General features: G+C 43.5%; 1 protein-coding gene across 11 annotated transcripts in view; it reads right to left on the reverse strand.

The window, feature by feature from the left end:
- The window catches only part of abcc3 (ATP-binding cassette, sub-family C (CFTR/MRP), member 3), a 40,689-nt gene that overhangs the window by 2,395 nt on the left and 11,822 nt on the right, over nt 1–26,472 (reverse strand). The window contains exons 4-28 of one of the 11 annotated variants that reach the window (XM_068583984.1): nt 26,084–26,221; nt 22,817–22,942; nt 22,468–22,529; nt 20,857–20,988; nt 18,740–18,976; nt 16,305–16,482; nt 16,002–16,163; nt 15,742–15,834; nt 15,405–15,608; nt 14,371–14,517; nt 14,204–14,291; nt 13,650–13,716; nt 13,438–13,564; nt 11,928–12,104; nt 11,618–11,785; nt 10,975–11,158; nt 10,757–10,865; nt 10,259–10,415; nt 9,366–9,573; nt 6,999–7,312; nt 2,745–2,944; nt 1,910–2,036; nt 1,007–1,108; nt 382–528; nt 131–289 (exon numbers count right to left, since the gene is read on the reverse strand). In XM_068583984.1, coding sequence (XP_068440085.1) covers nt 131–289; nt 382–528; nt 1,007–1,108; nt 1,910–2,036; nt 2,745–2,944; nt 6,999–7,312; nt 9,366–9,573; nt 10,259–10,415; nt 10,757–10,865; nt 10,975–11,158; nt 11,618–11,785; nt 11,928–12,104; nt 13,438–13,564; nt 13,650–13,716; nt 14,204–14,291; nt 14,371–14,517; nt 15,405–15,608; nt 15,742–15,834; nt 16,002–16,163; nt 16,305–16,482; nt 18,740–18,976; nt 20,857–20,988; nt 22,468–22,529; nt 22,817–22,942; nt 26,084–26,221 — 3,813 coding nt within the window. Of the gene's footprint in view, nt 1–130; nt 290–381; nt 529–1,006; nt 1,109–1,909; nt 2,037–2,740; nt 2,945–6,998; nt 7,380–8,293; nt 8,605–9,365; nt 9,574–10,258; nt 10,416–10,756; nt 10,866–10,974; nt 11,159–11,617; nt 11,786–11,927; nt 12,152–13,437; nt 13,565–13,649; nt 13,717–14,203; nt 14,292–14,370; nt 14,518–15,404; nt 15,609–15,741; nt 15,835–16,001; nt 16,164–16,304; nt 16,483–18,739; nt 18,977–20,856; nt 20,989–22,467; nt 22,530–22,816; nt 22,943–26,083; nt 26,222–26,472 lie in introns of those variants that run through there. The other 10 variants (XM_068583985.1, XR_011077871.1, XR_011077872.1 and 7 more) reach the window with 10 other exon arrangements.

Below are 26,472 nucleotides of genomic sequence, written 5' to 3' on the forward strand. Positions count from 1 at the left end.
CTCAGCAATCTATATGTTACTGTGGAGCATGATATTGTGTGGAAAACTGTGAGAAAGAGTAATATCACTAAATGGTGCTGTCAGAGGCTCCAGGGCAGCAGTGTTTTCCTCTCGTTCGTGTGTTGTGTACCTGTGGAATGATGGTGAGTCTGGACCTCAGGTCGTGCAGCCCCAACTCCGATATCTTCACCCCGTCGATGGTGATCTCTCCGGCCGCGGCTTCCAGCAATCGGAAGAGGCAGAGCGTCATGGAGGACTTGCCGGCCCCTGTGCGACCGACGATACCAATCTGTACGGAAACAAACACACGGCGGGGATTAGTGAAACCCGCTGACCCACATTTCGTTTGCGTATTGATCGCCTCGCCACACCGGCCCCCACCTTCTCTCCTCCCTTGACGCTCAGCGAGAGGTTCTTCAGGACCAGATCCAGCCCCTCTCGGTACCGAACGCTGTAGTCGTGGAACTCCACGTTCCCCTCCGCGGGCCACTCAGGGGAGGGCTTCTTGTCCTCCACCTCCCAGGGGGCCTGTGAACACAAAAAGCTGTATTTCTGACGAGGAAAACCTTCTGAACAACTCATCAGCCTGTTTGGCTTTCAGCAGAACAGATTTTTCTATCACTCAAAACAAAAAAACTCAAGAGTCACTGAGGGGCTGCCAGACATTTATTCCACCTCTGAGACACACTGGATGCTCCAAACTAAAGTGTTCACTAACAGCTATAGCAGCTATAGAAGGGCACCCACAGACATGGCTGCTGAAAGAGCACGCGGTCGACAGTACAAATGCCCCGCTCGCCTCATGTAACAGAGGGGCCCTCGTTGGCACCAGGTAACCTGACATTTCTGGATCTAGTTAGAGTTTATAGGTCCTGTGTTGTTTGAGAACTGGACTTGGCAGCAAGACAGCTTTTTGGAATGTGAGTAAATGCATGCTTTTTAATTGCACCACACACACACACACACACACACACACACACACACTCACACGCACACACACACATACCTCTGTCTTGGTCTCAGAGTACTCCTTCACTCTCTCCACCGCCACGATGTTGCTCTCCAGTTCTGAAGTCATTCGCACCATCCAATTCAGCGACATGGTCACCTACAAAAAAAAGTGTTGTTTAAAAGCCGTGAAAAGTGTTTCTGTGAGAACCAGGAGGTACTTCTGATGTTGTCCGCGGGTAGATGAAAACATTGGGGAGCACCTGAACTCCAAAATGGTTACCACTTTATTAAAAAGCATTTTAATTCTTGAATTACGGACAAAAATGTGTTTTATGAGGTCATGGTGACCTTTGACCCCAAGAATCTCAGCCGGTTATCCAGATGTAATGCCATCCAGGCGTCCCTAAGATATGCGTTCAGGAGAACCCGACGAACGGTCAGACCACAGCGCGGAGGCAAAACCATAGGAATCATGATTGAATTGGAAATATATCCGCATATTAAATCCACACGAACACCTGATCAATTGAGAGCGCATGAAAATGTTGTTAAGCGGAACAGTTGGATCTATAATGAATGGATAAATGTTAGAAATAGCTCGCTAACCATAGACGGATTCTCAGCTAAAATAGTTTAGAGATAAAAAGCTACAATTGGTGGCTTGATGGTTGAAGTAGTTAAAAGGTAGATGAGTTGGACCTGCCAAATTGTTTGAACCCATCACTTATTTCACATAATTGACCTATAAAAAATATAAAAAGTTATGTGTAACCTCAACATGTAGAAAGATAAGAGTAATATTAAATAAATGTGCCCCACTTCATAATAACAGTCATACATTGACATAACTTACCAGTGTGTCCTAGGACTTTTAAACGTTGCTAACCTTAGCTGCTGATCTTTACATAACCGGTGTAAACAGGTAGAGCACCACAGAAGCGTGCACAGCGCTGCGTACCTGGAGGGCGTAGGACACCGACAGACCCACGAGGCCCGGGTTCAGATTCTCCTTTCCAGTCACGGCGAACAGAGCGGCAAACAGCACCATGCAGTTCCCGATGAACTCGATCCGCACTCCGAGCCACCTGTGTGACAGAGCGCCGCGGCAGGGTTTAGTGAGGGGGGTCAAAGGTCACGGCACTGTCGTGTATGTAAGAGAACGCTGCCGCGAGTGAAGGCACATTCAGCCACCGAAGCCGAGTGAACGTATCCCACTGCAGCGAGTCCTTGAAACTCTGCTGGACTTTGTGAAACATCTGGCAGCAGCTGTGTTCCAGTGTTGAAACGTTTACATTTTTGTAAGAGAGCTACAGCTTCAGTTTTGTTCCAGTACTGAATACAGGCCCGTCAGCAGTTCACATCCCCCACAGGATGGATGTGATGGAGTTTGCTTGTTTACTTACCGCATGTGTTGGATAAGTGATCAGCGAGTCTGCAGAATGTGGGAACTCTGTCCAGAGAAAGCTGGACTGTCCAACATTCGGCCTCTCGCCTCTCTTTACCCTCATGGGGAATCGATCAGTCGGTTGATAAACATGCTAAATCAAACAGCTGTCATGTCAAAATGACACTTTTCAAGTAAGCCAAATGAGGTTTGGATTGACAGTTAAACTCTTTAACAGTTTACTCTTTCACTCTGAAAGAGTCAAGTTCCAAATCACCAAACGCTGCTTGGAGGTACCAGCGTGTGGGTTTTTAAAAAGCTTACTGTAAAACACACCCTATGTTGTGAAACAGAGGAAGACGACTAACACTGGAACAGCTGCCGCTCTGCAAACGGGACCCTCACTTACCGGTTTGACACTATACCCGGGTAGTAACTCTTTTGGTTCTCGTCCACTTTTATATCGCTCATCACCACGAAGGCAGAGTGTCTGCCGTAGGCTCGGATGACACTACTGCCGGTGACGGTCTCGGAGAAATGGGAGTATATGGGCGAGCGGCTGACCGACTCCAGGCGCTTGAGCTGCCGAGACGTGGCCACATAAAATCTCTACAGAGTCGAGGGGGAGAGAAACAAACAACAACAATACAACTGAACGAGCTGTCGCAGGTGCTCAGATATTCAAAAACAATGATGGTGCACACACACACACACACACACACACACACACACACACACACACACACACAGACGCACACACACAGAGTATTTTAAAAAAGCTTGTGTGAGCAAAACACCTGCAGTGCTCCTCTGACATTCCCTTTTAGAGGTTTTTAGAGGCCACATAAGTCTCCTGCATTCACTTCAGGAATGTCTTCACGTGAAAACTTTACTGGAGGTAAAATGGGTTCAACTGCAGGGGTTTTGTTTCGCCATCACACGTTTGTTAATTATACATTCATGGTCTAAGAACAAAATACAGTTACTTTGGCCTTCTGAAAAGCGTAGTAGTTCATGATATTTGTGCAGAGAGCGGTGAGTCAATCAAGCAGAAGCTACGATTAGAGGCAGGCGAGGCAGCAAAGACGCGGGCCATGCAGGATGGATGGATTGCCATGACAACGCCACAGGAATAGAAAGAGCTCGTGTTAGTTCAGACGGTTTTGGTCATTTGGAGGTCCGGTTAGGGTAAACGCACGCAGACCCGAAAATAACCTGTGAACTTCTACTCCAATGTAGGTTTAGTGACTACGTGTTATTACTGATTTGAGACTCGTGAATTAGAATAAAACAGATTCTAAGTCGGTTTAGGAAATGCTTTAAAGTTAAATTGGCTGTCTTTTTTTCCTCCGAGATGTTTTCCTGATCCTTCAGGCTAAGACAAAACAATAAATCAAAAAAGCAGCAGAGGCCTGCAGAGATATCCTGGCTTGTTTTCCCGACTATGGGTCAAGCTGGAAATAGCAATACAGCCTTTCTGGTAAAAAGGTTAAGTCTCATGCCAAAGCTGAGGTAACGCTAATGACATCATCGAGGGTAATTCATTTTGTTTTTCAAAGTCTGGAAAGCTCCCTCCAGAACCCCAAAGAAAACATTACACAACTGTTTTCGCAGACTGATAAGTAATCCTCGTGACAAGTGAGCTAAACTGGATGGAGAGCCCCTCCACAGGCTGAACCAGCAGAGATATGCCATGCTGTGTCAACTTTAGATCAAGGACAGGCGTGTACGCGACACTGTGTCATCACATCTTAGATGCTCATCACAATGCTACACTTTAACCTGATCCCTTGATCTCAATCATCTTAATCCCTCAACATGAACACACAGAAGAGCCACGCCCTATTTGCCTTTTACCTCGTGAGAATCTCATATTCTAATCACATTAATATTTGCACGACACAAGCAATTACTTTGCAAAGAATTAGTTTGGATGAATTAGTACGGAAGCCCTGAATGAAAGTGAGAAGAACTTCTGGTCATCCATTTCGTCTGATCGGGTGTTTATGACTTTACAACTGGTGAAAAGGGTTTTGTGGGAGGAGTTTTATTTTGAATTTGTAATCAGGATCAATTTTGAGTATTTGTTGTTGTAATACTCACTTTGTCCACAAGAGGCTGAAGTGCATCACTACTGCATTAGTTTTCTACCAGCAGGGCCCTATTCCTCATACATGGTTCAACAAAGTTGATCAAATGTCCATCTTAAATGACCACGATGATGGACGTCAGGCTAACTCGATTTCTCAAAGCGTGATCTGTGCTCAAACTGTCTCGTTAATGCGAACCAGACGTCAGTCCTCAAGATAATTGCTCGTGCCTGTTCCTCTTTAGAAGAGTGCTGAAACCATGATGTTCTAACGCTACAACATGACAAACAAACTCAGCCTCTTTTTTCACCACTGACGAGCAGGAGATTATCATGAACCCATTTGAGGAAGTCAAGACCATATAATCAAGAGTAAGTCTAATGCCGCGTTCACAGCAAACGCATTGCGAACATTCACAACGCTTTTGCTGTGAATGCAGCATAAGACCGCCTGCTGCGAGACATAAACATCGCAAAATATCAGACAAGTTAAATGCGTCAGTGTTGGCAAAGTGTGTCGGCTAATTTTAAGTGCCTCATCAACCAAATCAATCAGATTATATTTATTTAAATGTGCCTGCTGGTAGTAGTATACGAAGTAATATATACTTGTGAGGAAATAAAGGATGTATGCGCATATCTTACAGGGTGGATCACAGTCTGCATCCAGTATGTGATCCAGTCTACATACAGTATGTGATCCAGTCTGCATCCAGTATGTGAGCCAGTCTACATACATTATGTGATCCAGTCTGCATACAGTATGTGATCCAGTCTGCATCCAGTATGTGAGCCAGTCTGCATACAGTCTGTGATCCAGTCTGCATCCCGTATGTGATCCAGTCTACATACAGTATGTGATCCAGTCTACATACAGTATGTGATCCAGTCTACATACAGTATGTGAGACAGTCTGCATCCAGTATGTGATCCAGTCTGCATCCAGTATGTGAGCCAGTCTACATACAGTATGTGATCCAGTCTGCATCCAGCATGTGATCCAGTCTGCATACAGTCTGTGATCCAGTCTGCATCCCGTATGTGATCCAGTCTACATACAGTCTGTGATCCAGTCTGCATACAGTATGTGATCCAGTCTACATACAGTATGTGATCCAGTCTACATACAGTCTGTGATCCAGTCTACATACAGCGTGTGATCCAGTCTACATACAGCGTGTGATCCAGTCTGCATCCCGTATGTGATCCAGTCTGCATCCCGTATGTGATCCAGTCTACATACAGCATGTGATCCAGTCTGCATACAGCATGTGATCCAGTCTGCATCCAGTATGTGATCCAGTCTGCATCCAGTATGTGATCCAGTTTACATACAGTATGTGATCCAGTCTACATACAGTATGTGATCCAGTCTGAATACAGCATGTGATCCAGTCTGCATACAGCATGTGATCCAGTCTGCATACAGCATGTGATCCAGTCTACATACAGTATGTGATCCAGTCTACATACAGTATGTGATCCAGTCTGCATCCCGTATGTGATCCAGTCTACATACAGTATGTGATCCAGTCTGAATACAGTATGTGATCCGGTCTGAATACAGCATGTGATCCAGTCTGCATACAGTATGTGATCCAGTCTGCATCCCGTATGTGAGACAGTCTGCATACAGTATGAGACACTCAATGCTCAGCTGTGCGTGTTGTGTTCAATGTACGACTCCAGAACGTCTGAGAATGGTGAGAAGTAACTTACATGATCTAGTAATCAAGGTATGCTCATACAAAACTTTTTTTCACCGTTTTTTATAGTTGAAGAAATAAAATAAGCTATTTAGATAGAAGATAGATCACCAGAATTTTTTTTCACTCACTTTCCGGTCAGGGCTTCCTTAAACTTGCCTTATTAATGTTTCACACAAATTTAATCACTACTGCAGCCATCAAAACTAATCAAATCAACATCAACAACTGCTGTTCTGCAGCGACCACAGTTCACCCGGCTCTGACAGCCCGGACCCCGACAGACAGACAGAAATGCTCCTGCGGCAGCAATAACCCTCATTAAGCCTCAGAGGGCAGAAGCTACTACAGCACAGCGGTGTGGGGAGAACCGACTGGGTCCTGAGTAGCAGAACCGACTGGGTCCTGAGTAGCAGAACCGACTGGGTCCTGAGTAGCAGAACAGCAGCCGAGCTTAGTTCTGAACGAACACTGTGAAGTACAACCACAGGATTACTGCTGCCTCCAGAGCAGCTCTGCCTCTCAGTACAAATGTGATATAACTGGAATTTAAATTTTCCAACATTTTTATTATTTTTAAAAAAAATCTGAATTTATAACATAATTTAGGTGTAGCCAACTGAACCAGGTGGTGGTGCAGCTAACGAGAGCTTCCGCAGTCTTTAAAACTACGCTGGGCCATGAATGCTTCAGCCAGCTACGACTACACTGCACCTACAGCACTAGAACAGCAGTGACTGACTCAACCACATGCAAAGATCTACCAGCTCTCTCTCTCTCTCTCTCTCTCTCTCGCTCTCTCTCTCTCTCTCTCTCTCACAGACATGCATGTTGTATTAATGAATGAGCAGACTCGTTTCCTATTTACCTGGACCCACCAATAGAACAGCAATAACGGGGCTACGACTATGAGGAACATTGGGGTGAGAGCAGAGCATATGAGCAGCACATTCAGTGTGTACCAGAAAGTGCGCATCCATATATCAATATTGTCTGGGATGTGGGAGTCTATAGCATCCACGTCTTTACTGAAGCGGTTCAGTAAGCGCCCAGTGGGGGTGCTCTCGAAGAAGGCCTGCGGAGCTCGCAGGACCCCCTGGAGCATGTTCTGGTGCGTGAGCTTGGCCGCCTCCAGCATACTGTAGGCCCGGCACAACAGGCAGTTAGCCAACAACAGCGCACCTGCGAGAAGGAGAAGGGGGAGAGGGAAGAGGGGGTGGAGGGGTCAAGTGTGACAACAAAACAACACCTGTGTTAAATGGATTAGGACCTGTTCCTAATATCTGATGATGAAGTGAGCCGCAGACAAACAGAAAAACATCACTTCTTGTGCGCCTCCACACTGCCCTGAAGGTGGAGGATGGGGAGGAGGATGAGGGAGGGGTACTTCTCCTTCTACCAGCATAAGCCTAATCACTTGTGACTTCACATGGCCAAACATTATGACCATGTACAGCCAAACCAACGGTTACTCTTCATTTCACACCGATTCAAACTCCTCAACGTAACCTGAGGCCAACCAGTCTGCAGCTTAAAGAAATCCTGTTTGATGTGGTAGGTCACATGCCTTCTGGTCACGAACCTGACAGCGTCCCGTGTTTAGAACAGCAAATGATGGCTCTCATTGGTGACTGACAAGCGGCTAAAAGCTAAATCGTGTGTCTCAAACTATCTTTATCCGACCAGACAACAACTCGGCTACTTTAAAACAACTTTAGTATTTCAACTGGTAACTCACGCTCCATATTGTCAGTTTAAAGCAAAAATAAATAAATAAAAGACTTGACGAGCATGCACATGCTACACATTACGATCCCAAAAAAAAGAATCCAGACACATTGCTGGTGCGTAACAGATGAAGAGGCTCCGTTTGTATTAACACTGGTCCACCACTAGATGGAGGTCATGAACCACTAAAGGTACTTTTGAGGACAACTTCAGTATTGCGTCTTTTTGGAGTGTGTGGAAGCAGGTTCATCATCGACAAAATCACAGCCCACGGGGAGGGACAAAGGCTGAAACTGGAAAGTTAATAAAGCTGCTGCTCCAACATGCATGCAGCATGCCACCCCAGGAAGAGGAATTTTGCGAAAAAGAAGGGGGAAAAAAGAGAATGAGGAGAGGCTCATTCAGCACACAGGCAACATTTTCCTGCTCGAGTACCTGCACAAAGACGTATACGAAAGCCAGCGGCACTATGACAACGGCAAAGATGGGTGTGCTGGAAACGATAACTATCATGGTGGAGAGAGAGACAAAGAAGGTGGCCAGGAACATGAGCACTGTGGACGGAAGAGCCTCGTCTATGATGTAGATGTCCTTGGAGAAGCGGTTGATGATGCGTCCTAACGGCGTGGTGTCAAAGAAAGACTGGGGCGTGTGAAATTTGTTGGTGAGCAGGTTAAAGTGCAGCTTCCGCGCTGCGCCGATGTTCCCCATGGCCAGAGTGAAGGAAGAGATCATGACCAGGATACCTGGGATGGGGTTGAATCAGAGGAATGGGAATGGAGAGGGGGGGGGGGATATTGGAGAGGGGAGGGTTTTTACTGCGGCATGAGAAAGTAATGGAATTACTAGACACAGTCAGCGTCTGTCCAATACACATCCGCAGCCACTTGAATGTCCTCCGGCCGGCTTATGGCATAAAAAAAAAGAAGGAAAAAACTGGTTCAACTGGTTGCAAGGCAAACACATTTGGTTTATTTCAATGCAGTCTTCAACGAGATGCTGGTGAGGGTGGAAGCGACATTTGGCACGATAGAGTTAGAGCAGCTGTTCTGAAATAATGTCGGCACTGTGATGTGGCAGCACATAAAACCTGGAAACACAATGGTCGGATCTCCCGAACATGATCCGCAATGCAAAAACAACAACAACTTGCTGCCGGTGAACTAATGCCTCAACCCAAATATAAACGTATATGGATGCAGGTAACTGGGTAAGATGTACGTGTGAGTGTCTATGTGTGTAGCTATGTATGAACAGAAAAAAATATTAATAATAATATTAATATGAAATGCATCCAAATCCATACTATTTTTAACTTCTAAATAAATAGTGGTTACCTTTGCATTTGTCACTATGTCTACATATGCATACAATGTGTTGAACATTTAGAACATTTAGGGAGGCATAAAAGGCAGTTTCTGTAGAAATGCATAAACATGACGGGCTTGACTTTGAGATGATTTTGTGCTTCCTATAATGCTCTATATGCCACTCAAGTGTTGCTTACCTTGTGTAATGCCCAGCGCTGCGTACACGCCCACCCGCATATGAACGTTCTCCTTGGTCTGGTTTGTCGAGGCGTCATTGGTCCACTGGCTGAGCCAGATGTTTCCTCCGATGGCCGCTGCGCTCTGGCAGCCGTACAGGAAGCAGATGAACACCGACAGCAGAACTCCCACCGCCTTGGCGTACTCCAGGTACACCTTCGATTTCACCTGGTGAGGGAGGGCAGCGTTGAGTCGAGGTCGGCGCAGACAGCCTCGATGACAAAGCTTTTAAAATGACGTGTTATCGCTTCCTCCAAGGAGGTTATGTTAGTCACGCAGTGGTCACCTATGGGAACAGCCTTGGCAAACGTCTGCACTCTCTGTGTGCCCTTATAAATATGTAAATCGTTGTATTTGTTGATTTCGGTACATAACGGTTTGTAATGGTAATAATGTAACGTTGCATTGTTATGTCTGTGAAGAGGATTTGAGGACATGAAGACAAAGAAGTTCAGATTCTATTTTGAAGCTAATATCGAACTTTTACTTTGATGAGATTAGACCCGGTGTTTCCTCTGGGATAACGATCAGAAACAACGCACGCAGGTAAATATGATTTGATCTGTCTACAGCCTGATGTGTCGATGATCGGGAAATATTATGTATGTATTGTGAATATTTCTATTATAATGTATTAGGGGTAATGCCCCCCGATATAATGAATAAAGCAAAATGTATATTTACTCGTAAGCGCTTATTCCTGCACAGCTTGGCATTTGCATTGGATCCAGCTTTTCAGTCCAATAGTATCTAAATTTGCCAAAACTTACTATGAAAAGCTACAGGCCTCAGCAAAAGGTCTATCTGTACATCTGTAAAACACAAAGTGGCTGATTAAAGAAATCTGACTGACCCTGCCGGTTTCTGCCGTCTCCGCCTGGATGAGTTTCTGCATCTCTTGTGGCTTCTTCTTCTCCGGTTGATCGGAGTGTTTCCTCTGGCTGCAGCCGTGTCTCCTCACCGAGCGGCCTTTGGGGTTCTCCACGTCTCCTGAGATGATGCTGATCTGCCTGCGGAGGGAGCAAAGATGACCTCCATGTAACGGCCACAATTAGCAGCTGGCAGTCGCACGCCTCCGACATTTTGTGAGATTGTCAAGCAATAGCGGAGGAATTATTGAGTGAGATCTGTTTTGTGACGTCAGAGTGACCTTTGACCACCGAATTTCAATCCTAGGATGTGCGTGGCATATTTTAGGGTCCCCAAGATATTGCTTTCCCAAAAATGGGGCTGACAGCTCGTCCTTTGTGGACGTTTGCACGTTTTACTGATCTCATTCAAGAGAAAAGGGCAGAATATATAAAGAGAATACGCATCCTTGTAAACAGTTGGAAAGAAATAGTTCCTCTACCTTCTGAAATTCCTCTTGGCCTCATTGATCACCGGCTCGTTGTCCACCATGTCTGTGTGGTTGCTAAGGGTGTCTTCGGGGAACATTTCCTCCTCATCAATCGACTCCTCTGTAGAAAGCATTGTTAGCAGTATGTTATGGAGCTATTTTGCTTTTTCAATGAAGCTCAACCATAAAATGTGAGGTGATATAGAAGCAAAAACAATGTGACGCTCTACCAGTGGCGTCTTCCTCCTCTACGATGTCCTCCAGGGCGTAGTTCCTGAGAAACTCTGCAAAGGCTCCGTTCTGACTGAGCAGCTCCTGGTAGGAGCCCATCTCTGACATCCTGCCGTCCACTATCACCATAATGTTATCCACCTGAGGCAGGAAGCTGATGCCATGTGTCACTAGAATACGTGTCTGCAGTCAAACAACAAAAGAAACATTGGTTGTGGCTTTTTATCTGATGAACTGATAAACTACTACACACATCATATTACAGGCACACAAAGGCCCACCTTTTTATTAAATTAGACTTCAATTAAGGATTTAGTGACATAATATTCGCACTTTCCCAGCAAATCCCAGTCAAACAGGAAGTCAACCAGCTCTTATTAGAAGCCAGTGTCATATATGTGTAATAAAACTGATTTAAGATGACATTTCCTCTCTGATAAAAAAGACACATACAACTTCCTCAATTGAAATGCGTCATGACTGCAGTTCTCGGAGGCTGCACCATATATTTAGGAACCAGTCAGTATATTGAAGGTCCTTCACCTCTGCAGTGTTCTTGACTCGTCTTTTTAGATTACAAACTGATGAAAGGAAAAAAAAGACGACGACGACGACGAGAACCCAGATTTAGCCTCTCTTCACCTTGCCCTTCAGCACTCCCTCTGGACCGATGAGGTTGTCAAAGATGTGTTTGGCCACGTGGGCGTCCACGGCTGACAGCGGGTCATCCAGGAGGTAGACGTCAGTGTCGCTGTACAGAGCTCGGGCCAGACTCACCCTCTGTCTCTGCCCGCCGGAGAGGTTGATGCCCTGTGGGATCCAGACACGTCAGCAGAAACCACCACGCAATTTTCTTTCAAAGAAGGTACAATGTATACAGGAAAGAAGAAGCAAAACCTGAGAACAGAAACAAAAAGCATTTACTAAATAAGTGGAAGTGTCTGTTTTGCACCTTCTCGCCTATCTCGGTCATATCTCCTCCAGGCAGCACTTCCAGGTCAGGAGTTAGGGCACAGGCCTCCAGAACGCAGCTGTACTTCTGCTCATCGTAGGATCTCCCAAACAGGATGTTGTCCCGCAGGGTGGCGTTCTGTATCCAGGCCTGCTGGGGTACGTATGCCACTGATCCCTGAGGAGAGGCCCACCAACTGCAGTTAGCAACCGACCAGAATCCATCTATACCGATACACACGCGGACATGTTGTATTTACATGGATTTAGATTCATCACTTCACTCTACTTGAATGAACGAACAACCAGGGTCAGAGACATTTGTCCGACAGTAAGACGATACCGCTTTTGTGTGTGTCTGTTAAATATGAAGCTTAAGGCAAACAGGTGATTAGCTTAGCTTAGCATGAAGACAAAAAAAGAGGAAACGGCTCGCATGGCTCAGTCCAAAGGTCAAACATTTGCAGGGTCGCTGTGATTCAATAACAGAATGTATTTTGTAGGATTTTCTGGATGAAAAAACAAAAAACAAAATGCAGTCTAAGAAATTAAATAATTTAAATAAAACTATTATTTTAAGTGAGGATAAAACGGGTCTTTAGATCACAATTAGAGAGTTGTAGGTAACGTTTTGGTTTCTGTAAAGATTTGATGTAAAGATGTAAAGACTACAAGTCTAAAATACATTTATTGTTCAAACCAAGAAACCTTGTTACCCTGTCATTTTTTTTTATTTTCACAAATTTTGCATTTTATCTTCAACCTTGTGTGCATTATTTTCTTTTGCATTCTTTTTTTTAGTTGTTTGCTTTGTCAATGATATTTACAGTTACCAGAGAACCACTTCTCTGACCCTTCTGCCGCTCGTGTGCTAAGGAGTGCATACATGGCGATATGAACAAATTCAAACTGATTAAGTGATCGACATCTTTTTTTCTGCCTTTTGTGAATGTATGCGCACAAATGCTTAAGAGCTGGTACTCTCACATGACCAACACATATAATAAAAACTAATACAAGGTTGTTGCTTTTGTCATATAAACGGGGGCGACATATCTGGAGGTGGTGTGAATAAACAAAGACTTAAGAGACGCTAAAATTCTGGGTGAGAATTGTCCTTGAGTACATTGCCACCGAAAAAAGGTGCAATGCGTAAGATCCGGCAGTATGCTCCAAGCAAATTAGGGAAGAGTATTACACCTCCACTAATAACTCCATATAATCTAAATTCACATTCACCAAGGAGCTCATTTCAGTAGAAATCTGTGTAACACCGTACACGGATGTTTTAACCTAACATCAAATCTGTAACCTCTTCCTATCCTGCGAATAATGTTGGGTCATTTTCTGAAGTTTTGAAACACAAGACTCTGACTAGACCTTAACCATTGTACCTTCAACGTAAAAACATTCATTCGTGCAGCTTTTTTTTTAAAAAAGGAGGGAAAACAAAAGGATCAATACTCGTTACTTGCTGGTTTGTTTTACAGGATAATGAATAGCAGCCGTACCCGAATAGAAATCTCTCCCTCCAGTTTCTCCATTTCACCGAGCAGCGCCGAGATCAGCGAGGACTTCCCACAGCCGACGTGGCCCACCACCGCCAGCAGGGAGCCCTGCGGCACCATCACGTTGATACTGCAAACACACGGGGCGCGTTCACATGTTTGGATTTACATGAGACAACATGGAAACACACGATGTGCAGCTTTTCATGACATACTTGTGCAGAACAGGAGGATCTTCTTTAGACCAGGTGAACTTCCCGTTGACGACCGTCACTGAAAAATCTGTTAAGGAAGAAAAGTCGTGAATTTTTTTTTATCTTTAGGCGACAGCGAGATGTGGTCTGAGCGAGCTAGAGACTGGACTGCATTCCTGTTCAGCTTTAAGTCACTTAAAAGCTCTTCAGGCTCTGAGTCCCCGGGGAAGTGGGTTTGTAAGTGGTTAACAGTGGCTTTGCTCTCAAGCCTTGTTTTGAAAAGAGCCAGTTGAAGTCACACGGCAAACACGGTTTCCCCTTGGGGATTAATAAAGTATATTTATCTATCTATTATCTATCTATGATGACACATAATGACATTGCACACTTTTATTATAGTTTGTTCAAGCATGTGCAATGAAAAACGAAACTGGTTTTCTCTTGTGTTAGTCACTTTTTTCAGAAATGCAAAAAAAAGAAAAGAAATCTAAAAACCTGCCTGAAGCTGGGCAAGGTGGAAGAAAAAAAAAAAAGCAAAACCTTAAACCAAAAGCAGGAGACGTGTCTAATTTCACCTGTGGCTGTGTTATTTCTGTCCACTGAATTTGGATCCAGCTCATCGTGACTCAGGAAACGTTGAATCCGCTTCAGCGAGACGCTGGCCTGGGACAGAACAAACACGCTCAATGAAAACCTGCAGCAAGGACGCGGAGAACGAGCGGAGGAAACGCAAGGCGCCCACCTGCACCAGGCCGCTGATGACTTGTGGCAGCATGTTGAGAGGAAACCTGAGGATGTTGAAGAGCGAGAGCGACACGAAGGCCTTCTCCGCGTCCAGGATGTTGTTCTCATCCACAGACACATACACTGCAAACGTTGTCAGGGCAACCTGGGAACACATCAGCAAACAGGCCGCTCAGAGGCTGAGGTTCATCAGTTCACCGGCGAAACGCTGCACACACACACACTCACACACACACACACACACTCGCAATTTAAGCTGAGTCAAGCGGTGACTCAGCAGCAGCGACCATTATAAACAGATGGTGACATTCACCACATCACAGATCGTCCAAGCTGATCTTGACACCAAGCCAAACCTGTCTGAACCTCCTACCTGCAACACTCACCCTCCTCTCTCCAGGCATGATATACATATATGTATACATACATATATCTATCTTTTTTAAAGAGATACGTGGCTGATGGTATGTTGACTGAGTGGTATATTGCTGCTGCTGTTGTTGTTCCACTGGTACTTATAAATGGTATGTCGTCCATCTCCATTGCCAAATACCACTTCCCATAAACCAATTCTCATGCTTATGATGAAAGTGTTTCCATTTTGCAATTGCGTTATTGAGGAAATGTAAAAAATGAAATAAATTATAAACACAAAATCTTCAGTTTCTAAACAAGTGAGCTCCAAACTAGCTCCTAATAAAGCTCCTTCGTCATTTCTAAATACTTGCTGGATTGTGTTCATGGCTGTCAAACATGTTTGGGCTCATGTAGACTGCCTGCAGGCAACGACACTTCCTCTAACGAGCCCTAATTTGGAAACAGCCGCCCAGATTCTCATGCTGTCATCTTAAGAAAATTAACTGTGACGACATTTTTGCCGACATTTATTAAAAGCCTGTTTGAAATGTTCTCTGTCTCATGTTCCACACAACGAAACGAGATGAAGAAGGCCACTGCTTATCACGACATTCACCAAACGCCTAATTCCTGACCAATCCGCCTCACAAAGCGGTCTCTGGACCGAGCCCCTACCAGGAAGGGGGCGCTGGTCCAGGCCATGGTGGACACCGCTCCCAGGTAGGCCGTCTTGCGCAGCACGTTGAGCTCCTTCTGCCGAATGGCGAGGACCTTATCTTTGAAGGAGTTCTCCCAGGCGTACAGCTTCAGGACTTTGATGCCGTTTAGGATCTCGTTCATCAGCTTGATACGAGAGTCCTTGTACTGCATCTGCTCCACCTGGGATGGGGGACAGACACAGTGGTGGAAGAAGAAGAGGACAAGGAGGCAGACTGTTCATTATCTGGGATGTCTTAGACTAACCGAGTACCAAAGAAACAGCGAAAGGTGGACGCGGATGGACGGCTCATACCTGGTAGGCCCGCGTCTTCATGGCGATGACGGCGTTAAAGGGAATCAGCATGATCATGACAGCCACCCCAGCCAGAACAGACGGGCCGAGGTTCTTTAAAATACCAAAAATAGTCAAATTAAATTAAAAACAAATGCAGAGATAAAGCACAGGTATCCTGCATACAATAAACATGTGTGCATGTAAATAAACTGTGAACAAACTGGGAATGCCAAGTTAAGAGCGTGTTCAGTCGCCCGTCGTGGGATCTGTGCACGTACCTGCCAGAGGAAATATAGTGCCAGCATAATCTGAATAGGGGCAGACCACAGCAAGTTGAGGAAGGTGGTGAGGTCCATGAACCTCTGTGCATCCACAGACATCAGGTTGACTATCTCTCCGACCGTAGATGAACGCTTAGCAGCGTTAGTTATCACCAGCGCCTGCAGAACAACGATGCAGGGGAGGGGGTCACAACTGTACCAATCACTGAAGTAAATGTATTTTCTGTGACGCATACTGCATCCACTGCGTGGGTGCATTTGTGTAAAACTACAGCCGAGATGTTCAGAAGGGCCACATACCTTCCGGTAGATAGCTCCTATGACGGCCGTGCGTATATTCATGCCCGTGACGAAACAGTACTGAAAGTGACGGTGGAGGATGAGGGTCTGCAAGATGGCCGTAAAGAACATGAGGAAGGCCAGCGAATAACCCCACCAATCGGGAGCGTCTTTCTGCTTTGTGAACGAGATCAGCATCCTTTAAGAGTGAATGGGGGGAAAGTACATGTGGTTTTAGATCACAACACTGAACTTATCCATAAAGAGCCAGCGCTGTGCAGAGATACGACTTACACTACTCTCCACAGTCCACTTGCAAACACTTGTACTACAAAAATGCCCCCAGAAGACTGCAGCAAGGGTTCACACAAAAAAAGCTAATGGACTGGATCACAAAAGAAACACATTTTTTAGTCTTTTTTCATTTTTGTTAACACCCTCCCTGTAACCTTTTGACAAGATCTTAAAATATGACTTCTGACACACAGTCTGGCACCTCTGCCCTCACATGAACCGCTGATACCGCAAAACCATTTAAAAATTAAAGCCATCCATTCAGTAAACAATGCAACTAGTCCCAGATTAATTATTTAGAATCTTACACATTAGCAGAGACTTTAACAGCCTTTTTGCCCTTATGCCGTAAGAGGATCATTACATGTCCATCTGCTCTCTGAGGAACCGCATCTCGTCTGTGGCTTAGCGCGTAACAGTGTACTGTTCTGTCCCAATGCAACAGAAGAGTCATGAAACGCAGTATGTCCTTCTGACAAGATAACATCTGTGGCTAAAAGTCTCAAGGGATCCAAACCTGTGCAAATACACTAGTCTCTGTTAGCATTTACCTGAAATCATAATTTATATTTTTAGGTTTCTAAGTGTCTTTTACTTGATCGTCTGCTCTTTGTCAAAGCTTTTCAATGATGTTGGTTGCTTAGGTGAGGTAGCTGAGGAGGAACGTCTGGCATAATGGTTAGCTTAGCGTGCTAGCCATCTTCACATATTTTGCTTACTCGGTTTATTCGGTGGCAGAGGCAGACTTTTCCCTAACCTAGCATGTTTTTAGCTTGCTAGCCAGCCTAATGTGATAAGTATTCTTGCTACGGCGAGGTAGGACAGTGTGGACAGGGATGCTCGCACACTGTTGAACTTTCTCTGTGCCACGGGCCGTTTTGTACAGATGGAGTTAAGTCTGTAAATCAGCCTGAGCCGATACAATGAAATTCATTCTCTCTTCAGGACGCCATTAAGCCATTAAATGTTTACATAGCAAACCGTTGTTTCTTTCTATACTGTGACGAGTAACTATATGCGAAAGCAGTGGAATTGAACTGGCTGGGTCGACAGCTGGCCTTTCAAAAGATTATTCAGCCATTTAAAAGTGATTTCTGCAAAGGCAGTGCATTAAAGTGCATTATTGGGCTTTCATAGGAACACTCTTTCATTTTAGATTGGCACATTTGACTGTGTATTGATGAACATTGTTTGGAAAGGTGATGGATGTTTACTTAAAAGTTTGTATTAAATAGCTACTGAAGCCATCAATAATATTGCATTAATGACAATGTGACTTAAAGTTTCTGAATTTATTTGCTCTGATAATTCTGAACTTGGACGTACTGTATTTGACACATAAACATGGAGGACTATTACTCAACAGTCCTCTGCAATATGTCCGACACACTTCTTCTCTGGTTAGAGGTTTGATATTTGCTCCTGCAGTCAAGTTTTCAAGGTTTAAATGGAGGGAGGATCAAATTTACTCTCTAAAAGAATCTGTATAATATAAGTATCTCTGTAAAATTTAATAAAAAACAACTGGTACAAAAAGGAACCTCCCAGTCTTAAACAAGGAAGGTCCTAAAGCTTTACTTTATTTTTTACAATTTTACATGTTTTTGTTATTTGTTGGCCTCAAATTTAAAAAGCGTGAAACTAATCAAGTATAAAACAGTATGGCAAATCATGAGGAACAGAACGACATTAGTCAGAGCAAAAGTGTATTATAGTGATATTATATCAAAATATGTTCTATGAAAGAATATTATCTGACAAATAAAAGAGAATAAATGTAGCCTTTTTCAACCACAAAATACATACAGAGACACTGCGTGGTCATCCATTTCTGATACCATATCTCTTATCTCTATATAGAGATAAGGCTTCCATAAAATAGCCCTTCTCACTAAATTCCCACCCTGGTCCGGTCGTAAATCAAATGAAACATACTGTATTTACAAAATGATTTTCCATCCTGAACAAGGAAAGTATGCAGTTTAAAAAAAGAGACAGCTGCCCAATATTTGCTGATGCAAACCGGCATGCAAAACATACACGCGACATTCAAAAAGATGTTGTAAAAATACTATTCGGGAACTCCGAAACAATGGAAGCTTATTGGTTTTCCAAACTTGCAAATATGGTGTAACAAAGGAACATTTAGCCTCTGCCTCTACCTGAGCAGCTGAGGGTTGACGAAGGTGATGACATCCTGCATTAGCTTGTAAGCTGAGCCGATCAGAAAGTACGGTCCAAAGGCTTTGATGAGGGCACGTAGGAAAGACGGCTGATGGGTGGCCTTCTGATTGGACAGCAGCACCTCCACTTCCTCCGGGCTACTTTCTCCTCCGACGTGGTTGGTGGTGGACGGCGGGGGCTTGGAGTACACAGCCTGGCTGGACAGATTCTCTTTACTGTGGGAATTTGAGAGGTTGTTGGTTAGGAGAGAGACAGTAAGATGGTGGAAATCGTCAAACTGCGGGGCGTGCAGATCGCCCTGTGCTCTACGTAAATACGCCATAGATAAGTAGCTCATACATTTCAAAACATTCAAACTATCCCTTTAAGTGATGGGGAGGCTGCAACTAATACCTGTTTCCACCATTGATGCATGGATTAACTTTTAAAGCTCCTAATTATGCCAAGTAAAACACATTCCATACATTATAGTGACTTATATTAAATCCCTTCGACAAAGCTGGATTATTGCATTTGCAAGTAGTACGGCAAACCGAAAAAAAAACACTTGATGTTGTGGAGTGTTTCTCGTCCCATTTGATAACAAATGCCCTAAGTTTTCAGTCAAAGAAAAGTTTTGCAGACTTCACAAAATCTATTCTAATACCGGCTTAAAGTGCATAAGTCGGATTCCAGCAGTGAACTAATTGGTGACCACACTTCAACGCGACAACTGTGACGGAGTTCATCTTGACGCCAAACCGGTTTCCAGATGACGACTAGTGAAACGGCCTAATCAAGCTTTTCCATATGGTTTTACAAGTTGCTCTCAGCAAGAGGGCACAGGAAAACTCCCGACAGGAAGACTGTGAGAGAAGCGGGGAAGAGGAAGCAGCCGCTTCGGAGGTCGGAGTTCACAGGACTCATCAAGTGTGTTTTGTGCAAGACAAGCGTGGAGTGGCACAATGTGGAGCTAAAGACACTTTCACTGTGAACAAGCAATTGAACTTGTTTCTCAAGTCTGGAACTGAATACACTTCACTGACGTGAGAAAAGTAGTTAGTTCTGCCCCACAATATACAAAACAAAAGTTAATAACATGAGAGCAAATGAGAGCAAAGCGAAACATGTCCGATCTTCTCCACTGTCTGCTCCGTAAGACTGCGTGTGTGTTCTTCTAAGATGATATGCAGCAGCAACAGTTTTATATATTAGATGTAGCTATGCTGCAGCAAGGGTTACAAACACATGTTCATGGGTTTCATGCGCGCACACACACACACATGCACGCTCACAAATACCGTTGGGAGAAAAAAATTTTTTAATTCTGCTGGAGAAACCAGATTTCTTTTCTCCATTTTTATTATTGTCAAAAAAACAACAATGAATTGATCCTATTTCAGTAAAGATTTAGCCCGATGTGTCTTTTTCCTCTGTGCCATAGAGCTCAATTGTTGTCCAAAAACTATTAGAAACCTGGCAGACATGTTGCTTCATTACTGTGAACACAACTTTTTTTATTTTGAAAAGTCCTGCTCCTACAAATACTGACTAAAGCACCAAATGTAGATAAATCTGCATCTGAAACGCAGCAGTTCTTCCTGTTAGAGAAAAAAAAAAACATTGTCGAAAAACTAGTGATCAGTTGTTTTCAACTTTCCCTAAACTAAATAATAATTACCCATTTCAAAGATGAATTTCTTCAGTAGAAACCAATGAGTTTGGGGGCTCACTGCTGTAGAGGCAAACATGCCTCTACAGCAGAGTGCATATAAATGTGCAAACCTTCGCGCAATAAAGGAAACGCCTGGTCTCTCACTGTGCCAGCAAGAGGAAAACTTAACGGATAAATGTGATTATTGACCAGCTGTGCATGTTGTAGTGTCCAGGTTACAGCAGTTCTCTGGTTTCCTGCTTTAACCTGATTTCTCCCAATAACCTGCTGTCTTTTTCAGTAAACATAGTGTCTGCTTTCATGCACTGTGGCTCCACGTAAAGCTTTTATAGGAGGAACGCCTACTGGGAAAACCTGAAACTTGTAATGTGTATTTCAGAAATGGAGAATGCATCGCTCGCTCCTACATCTCCTCCTCTTCCTCTTCTACTACAAACGTACCTCTTGGCTTTGGCTAGCTCCTTCTCCCACTCTTGGAGGAGTTTTGGCACCATGACCTTGGAGCTGTCGCGCTGGTTCAGAGACCAAAGGTCTTTGTACTCCAGAGGTGTTTTGTAGCCTTTAATAGCCAAGCTGAGAGAAAGGGAAACAAAAGTTTAATAAATCAGATGTATTTACTAATTCAATCCAATTCAAGACTCACAAGTGTAGTAAACAAATCACACGTTAGAGGGTCGTCAGCCTCCACTAAACAAAACATATATATATATATATATATATATATATATATATATATATATATATATATATATATATATATATATATATATATATATATATGTTTTGTTTTTTATTCTCTAGACAATAAGTGATTCTTAAAATTGGTTAACTTCGACAACTTTGAGATACTGAGACAACTCAGTAAGAATGCTCTCTACAAAGACACTTAATGGAGTTTCCTGGATTTGCTAATCATCATTATGTACTCGTGGATCGGGTATCACCGGAAATTGGCTTGATGCATTTTACAGCATGAGGAGCATTAGGCTGACAGGAAACGGGAAAAAGATGCAGTATATCCATTCAAAAATAAATCAAAAAGAGCATTAACTTGTTTGTTGCAAGTTGTATGAATATGGTCTCACTTATTTAAAGAAAAGGCATAATCCTGTAATTATTCTGTATTTTGATATGTAAGTATGTTACAGAGCCTCTTTAGCAATGAAACTATATTAATGTGATTTACAATCATGTACTGCAGGAAGCAGGACTGTTTAATTGAAAGAAGTGTTTAATTGCAAATAAATATCACATATAATGGAACATTTATATAGTTTATTTCCCAATGATACTTTTATTTTATGCAATTCTTTTATTTCATAATATCGCTTTCCATGACAGTATTCGCTCGTAACCTTTCAGCCAACCACATGCAGACTAAACAACTACCACGTCCAAATTTAGCCAGTTAGCTCCCGTTAGCGAAGGCAACAACGCTGCCAAATTACTTAAATCAACCAAGTAAAAGCTGTAAAAACACATCTTACTTATGTAGCTTAACAAAGCTGCATGCTAAAGAGCCAGCTAAGGCGAGGTTGCGAGCTTATAATATTACTCAGCTTTAAAAGCACTTCTGGTTCCCTGACCAACAGGTTTCCTGTTTAATTCCTGTCCGTGGTTGACAGAAGCTTTTTAGACCATGGATTGTAACGTTTTGATCTACTTGGCTAAATGAAACTACTAAACGTCATCACGCCAAACACTAGGCCGCCTTTAGTGACGGTGACGTGAAGTGGTGCAACCATGGTGTAGTTTGTTATCTTTTTACTTATTGCCTTTACACTTCATAATAATCGTTTTTGTACCTGCATTAGCTTTACGGTTGCATTAGCAGTGACTGTCATGACAATGACATACAATACAGTGACATAAAATAACATTTAAAAAGTTACATTTAAAAAGCGTATTTTGAAAAAGAAAGTCCAATTCATTATTAGTTTCATAATATTTGTTTAATCTAATATTTAATATACTTTGTAATCCTTATATATTCACAATATAGTGGGGGTTTGTGGATGATGCAGTGAGGGGCAGATAGCAAAGTGAACCCACCTTGTAAACCACCAGAACGTTATGGTGGAGAGAAATCCTGCAGTGGTTTCCGGGCAGGGATTCTGAGAAAAATGGGAAAACGTTCAGACAAATAGGCCAGAGAGGTTAAACAAGGATAAGGATGACATACTTCAGGGAGCAGCCAGTAACAACCGTATTTGCTGTGTGTGTGAATGGTATGTGACCTGCTTGAACAAGCACCGAGCGGCCCCAAAGAGCCCAATCCAGACATTTAACCACTCAGGACACTGAATACAGCGTAGGCAGGAATAAAAGATGTTCTCACGAATAACATACAGAGACACACACACAAATGTGAGCGAACAGCGCAGCTGGACGCATAACTCACAGGGTCTGTGACAACATTGGAGAAGAGAGGAGGTTTCTCATTGAAGCAGCAGAGGATCAGCTCACAGACCGCCAGGCCAAAGTATAAGTAGAACGTGGTGAATCGTAGCTTGTCGGTCACTTCGTTCTGAAATGTAAAAAAAACAAAGACACATGCAAAGAAGTGAGTTTGAACATACAGTTGTATGCATTCTGTCAAACAGTACATTTACATGTAGGCAAATTTTTTAAAGGCAATATCATGACGGCACATATAGAGTCTGAGTAGAAGCCATTGTGGGTGATAAAGTTGATCATACAATCGCAGTGCATCGTGCTAAATTAATGCTGGCGTAGTGAAAAGGGTTTGCAAATTGTAATATTTCTCCAGAAAAATTATGCAATTGGCATATTTTGCATATCAAGGTCTCAGACAAGCAAATTTTGTTCTTTTGTAGCCATAGAGTAGAAAATATGGACGTAGTCTCTTTGATCTAACCCGTAAGTTTCTGAAGGACCAAAATGAAGCTCAAAGTTCTCCAGCCGTCACCATCTTGGCAGTGACGACACAACAGAATCTAAAAAATGGGTAACAAGCTGGAAAATAGATTGAGCTTAGGTAGACCAAATGAAGCCAAGTTTTACTAACATTACAGTTTATTATATCCTGTTGAAAACTGTTGCGGGTGCTGAGGTCATCGAGCACAGCTCGGCATCTAACCGCCTCCCATTGGCCAGCGATAAGCCAGCGTACAACGAACCACACATATCAAAGCATCCAATAATCCTCAAAATATCTCATCCAAAACCATCATTGTCGAAGTAATTCTGTACAAAATGTCCCGGCAAGCCACCTAAAATGAAAATTTAGAGGATCTACTTTGTCGATCATCCTGTGGCAATTGAGTTTCTGTACCAGTGAGTACAAAGCAAAAACTCAGCTAAGAGAATGAGTCTAGTGTAAACACCTTAACCAAACTACATCAATATTGCCATGCATTAAAGACACTGTCGAGATGCACTCAAGGACCAAAGGTCAACTTCCATCATTCAATTGAGTTCCTACACACACACACACACACACACACACACACACACACACACACACACACACACACACACACACACACACACACACACACACACACACACACACACACACACAGGGAAGCCACGTACAATCCCTTCACTTTTCCTGAATCAAACTTGCTTGTGGGCTGATTTTTTGGATCAACGTGATTCCAGCAGTGCAGTTGTGCGGCTGACCTCAACACATGGCCACTTGATGCTCTGCCTCCACGTCTGGCTGCCTGCTGCATGACTGTTTGGGGTTGCTCATTTTAACACGAAAGCAGCTACAAAACGTACTCGAGGCAACGTTTGAACATGACTTTACCTCACATTTGGGTTTCAGGTATTTATTCGGGGCATTAACAAAGAAAGCTAAAAGCTTTGAGTGAGAATGCCAAATGCCATCCATCATGTTGAACAAAGGACTAAAACACAAAAGCAACTAGTCTGTGACAGCAGTTGGAGAAAAAAAATGTTGCACTAAGGCACACAACCGCAGTCGTTAAAAAGTTTCGCCCACACCTGGACAGCGTAGGACTTGATGGACAAAGATCTCACAGCCAGCTGTAGTTTTAGCCTCACAGGGTGCGCCATCATATTGACTTTGCATTTCTTCAACATCCGGTCGAGTGCTTTTTTTTTTTTTTACATGCTTTTGCTCTCACTTTGTTGAGCAGCAACACTGCATGTGGGGTTTTAGCTTTACATCAGATTACCCTGCACACATAGAAAACATGAATATGAACCAACGTAAACATGTTAACCAAGAGGAAGCAGCATAACTCGGATAATGACAACAATCCAGTGATTGCCTGCAGGTTAACACCGCTGCTAACATTTACACAATACAATAAGTGTCCCTAATGCAATACAATAAGTGGCCCTAATGGAGCAAAGACCCAACATAATTCTGTTGTTAAAATGGAACAAACGCCGGTGCAACAAACGTGTTTGTCTTATAATTAGGACGTTGTAATTATATACGAGTCCGCGACACAAGAAGACTGCCATCCTTATCCAAACATCCACACCCGAGTTGAAATCCTTCACGGGCCAACCCCCCACTGTTGTTAGCAATGAGCTTCACAGATTCTGTAGTAGTGCGTCTCTGCCAGTGGCTGTCAGCCAGAGATCACTTGGCAAGCGGATGAGAGATCACTTCAACATTTCCAAATAATTCTATCGCACACAATTGCTTTCACATTGGTAAAGTTACCTAAGCTTAAACCGTCTCCACCATAACCCCAAAAATACTGACTGTCTTATATTTGGTGCTGGATCGTAGAGTTTACAGGGTTTCAAGGCTTTTTTCCTGAAAAAGCGGTTGGAGACAATGCTGATGAGAGCAGGGCGACGTATCTTAAACTGTAAGGTTGCGAGCTGTAAAAACAAAGAAAGAAAGACGCTACAATGCTCAGGAAACTCATCGCTACAAGCGAGTAGTCATGGAATTAATTGGTGAGATTAAAAAATAATATATTGATTACAGCAGCTGAATGTTAATCTTTTCTTTCTTGAAAACTCTCTTTAGCCTTATAGCAGAAATGATTAATAGGTCACTAATTAAGAGTCCTGTAGTCCTGGTAGATTAGAGCTTTACAGTTCTGGTAGCCAAAACACCGAGCCAAGTAATCAGCCAGCCATTCATCAACAACTCCAATCAACTCCCATGGAAATATTAATGTTGTATTTTGGAGCTACTTCCGATACATATTTTACAATTATTTTCTTGTTCTTCCACCTTGCCTCCTGCTGCACATTTTTACCTCCAGCCTCTCACTTCATACACCGTCTTGTCTCCTGTCAGGGTTTGTTTGCAGCGTGCTGCAGCTCTGTTAGTGAGCTGCAGCACTAGAGGTGAGATAAATACTCTACTGCAGTGAAACAACAAGCCTACTATTCCCTCTCTCTGCTTAGCGGTGTCCTGGGCTGACCCCTGCAAAACATCCACTCACTGTAAGCTGTACAACAACTCCAGAGACAACAAGATGGGGGAGGGAGGGAGCTTACTGAGGAAGCAGTCTTTACACCTGAAGAACACTAAGGAGTGTAAGGGACAGGCAACTGGGATGAAGAACAAGCGCGAACTACAAAGAGTACATGTACAGAGGAGACAAGGAAATTGCAGTAAAGAAGCGGCGATAAAGGCGGGGGAGAGATGAAAAGGGTCAGGACTGACAGGTGAAGAGACATTTGAGGTTTCTAGACGTGTTCTCACCTGGCTGGAGGCCTGTAGGATCTTGGAGCGGAAAGGCACGACAGCACACAGCACAGACAGGAACCAGAAGATGAAGAGGACCCCTGAGGACTGGACCCCGCGTAACCTCTCAAACTGGATCAGAAACGTGGCCAACAGCTGAGAGAGAGGAGGGAGAGGGGGGAGGAACGGGTGGCCAGAAAGGAGAGCCTGAGTTAGATTAGCCGGGACAGAATTTAGAGAGGGCATGTAAGGTAAACCGTGGTCTGACTGGTTCAGTGTTTCATGCTGACTGCAGCTCCCCCGTCAAACGTCGGGTGAAACAAGTTTATCTGTTGTTAGTTTTTTTTTTTAGTTCTCTGGAGAACTATAGACTAGCTCTCCTCAAGTATTTAAGAAAATAAAAGCAG

Source organism: Clinocottus analis, unplaced genomic scaffold, assembly GCF_023055335.1.
Source record: "Clinocottus analis isolate CAN_PGR_092001 unplaced genomic scaffold, fCliAna1.0.p SCAF_19, whole genome shotgun sequence".
NCBI lineage: Eukaryota > Metazoa > Chordata > Actinopteri > Perciformes > Cottidae > Clinocottus > Clinocottus analis.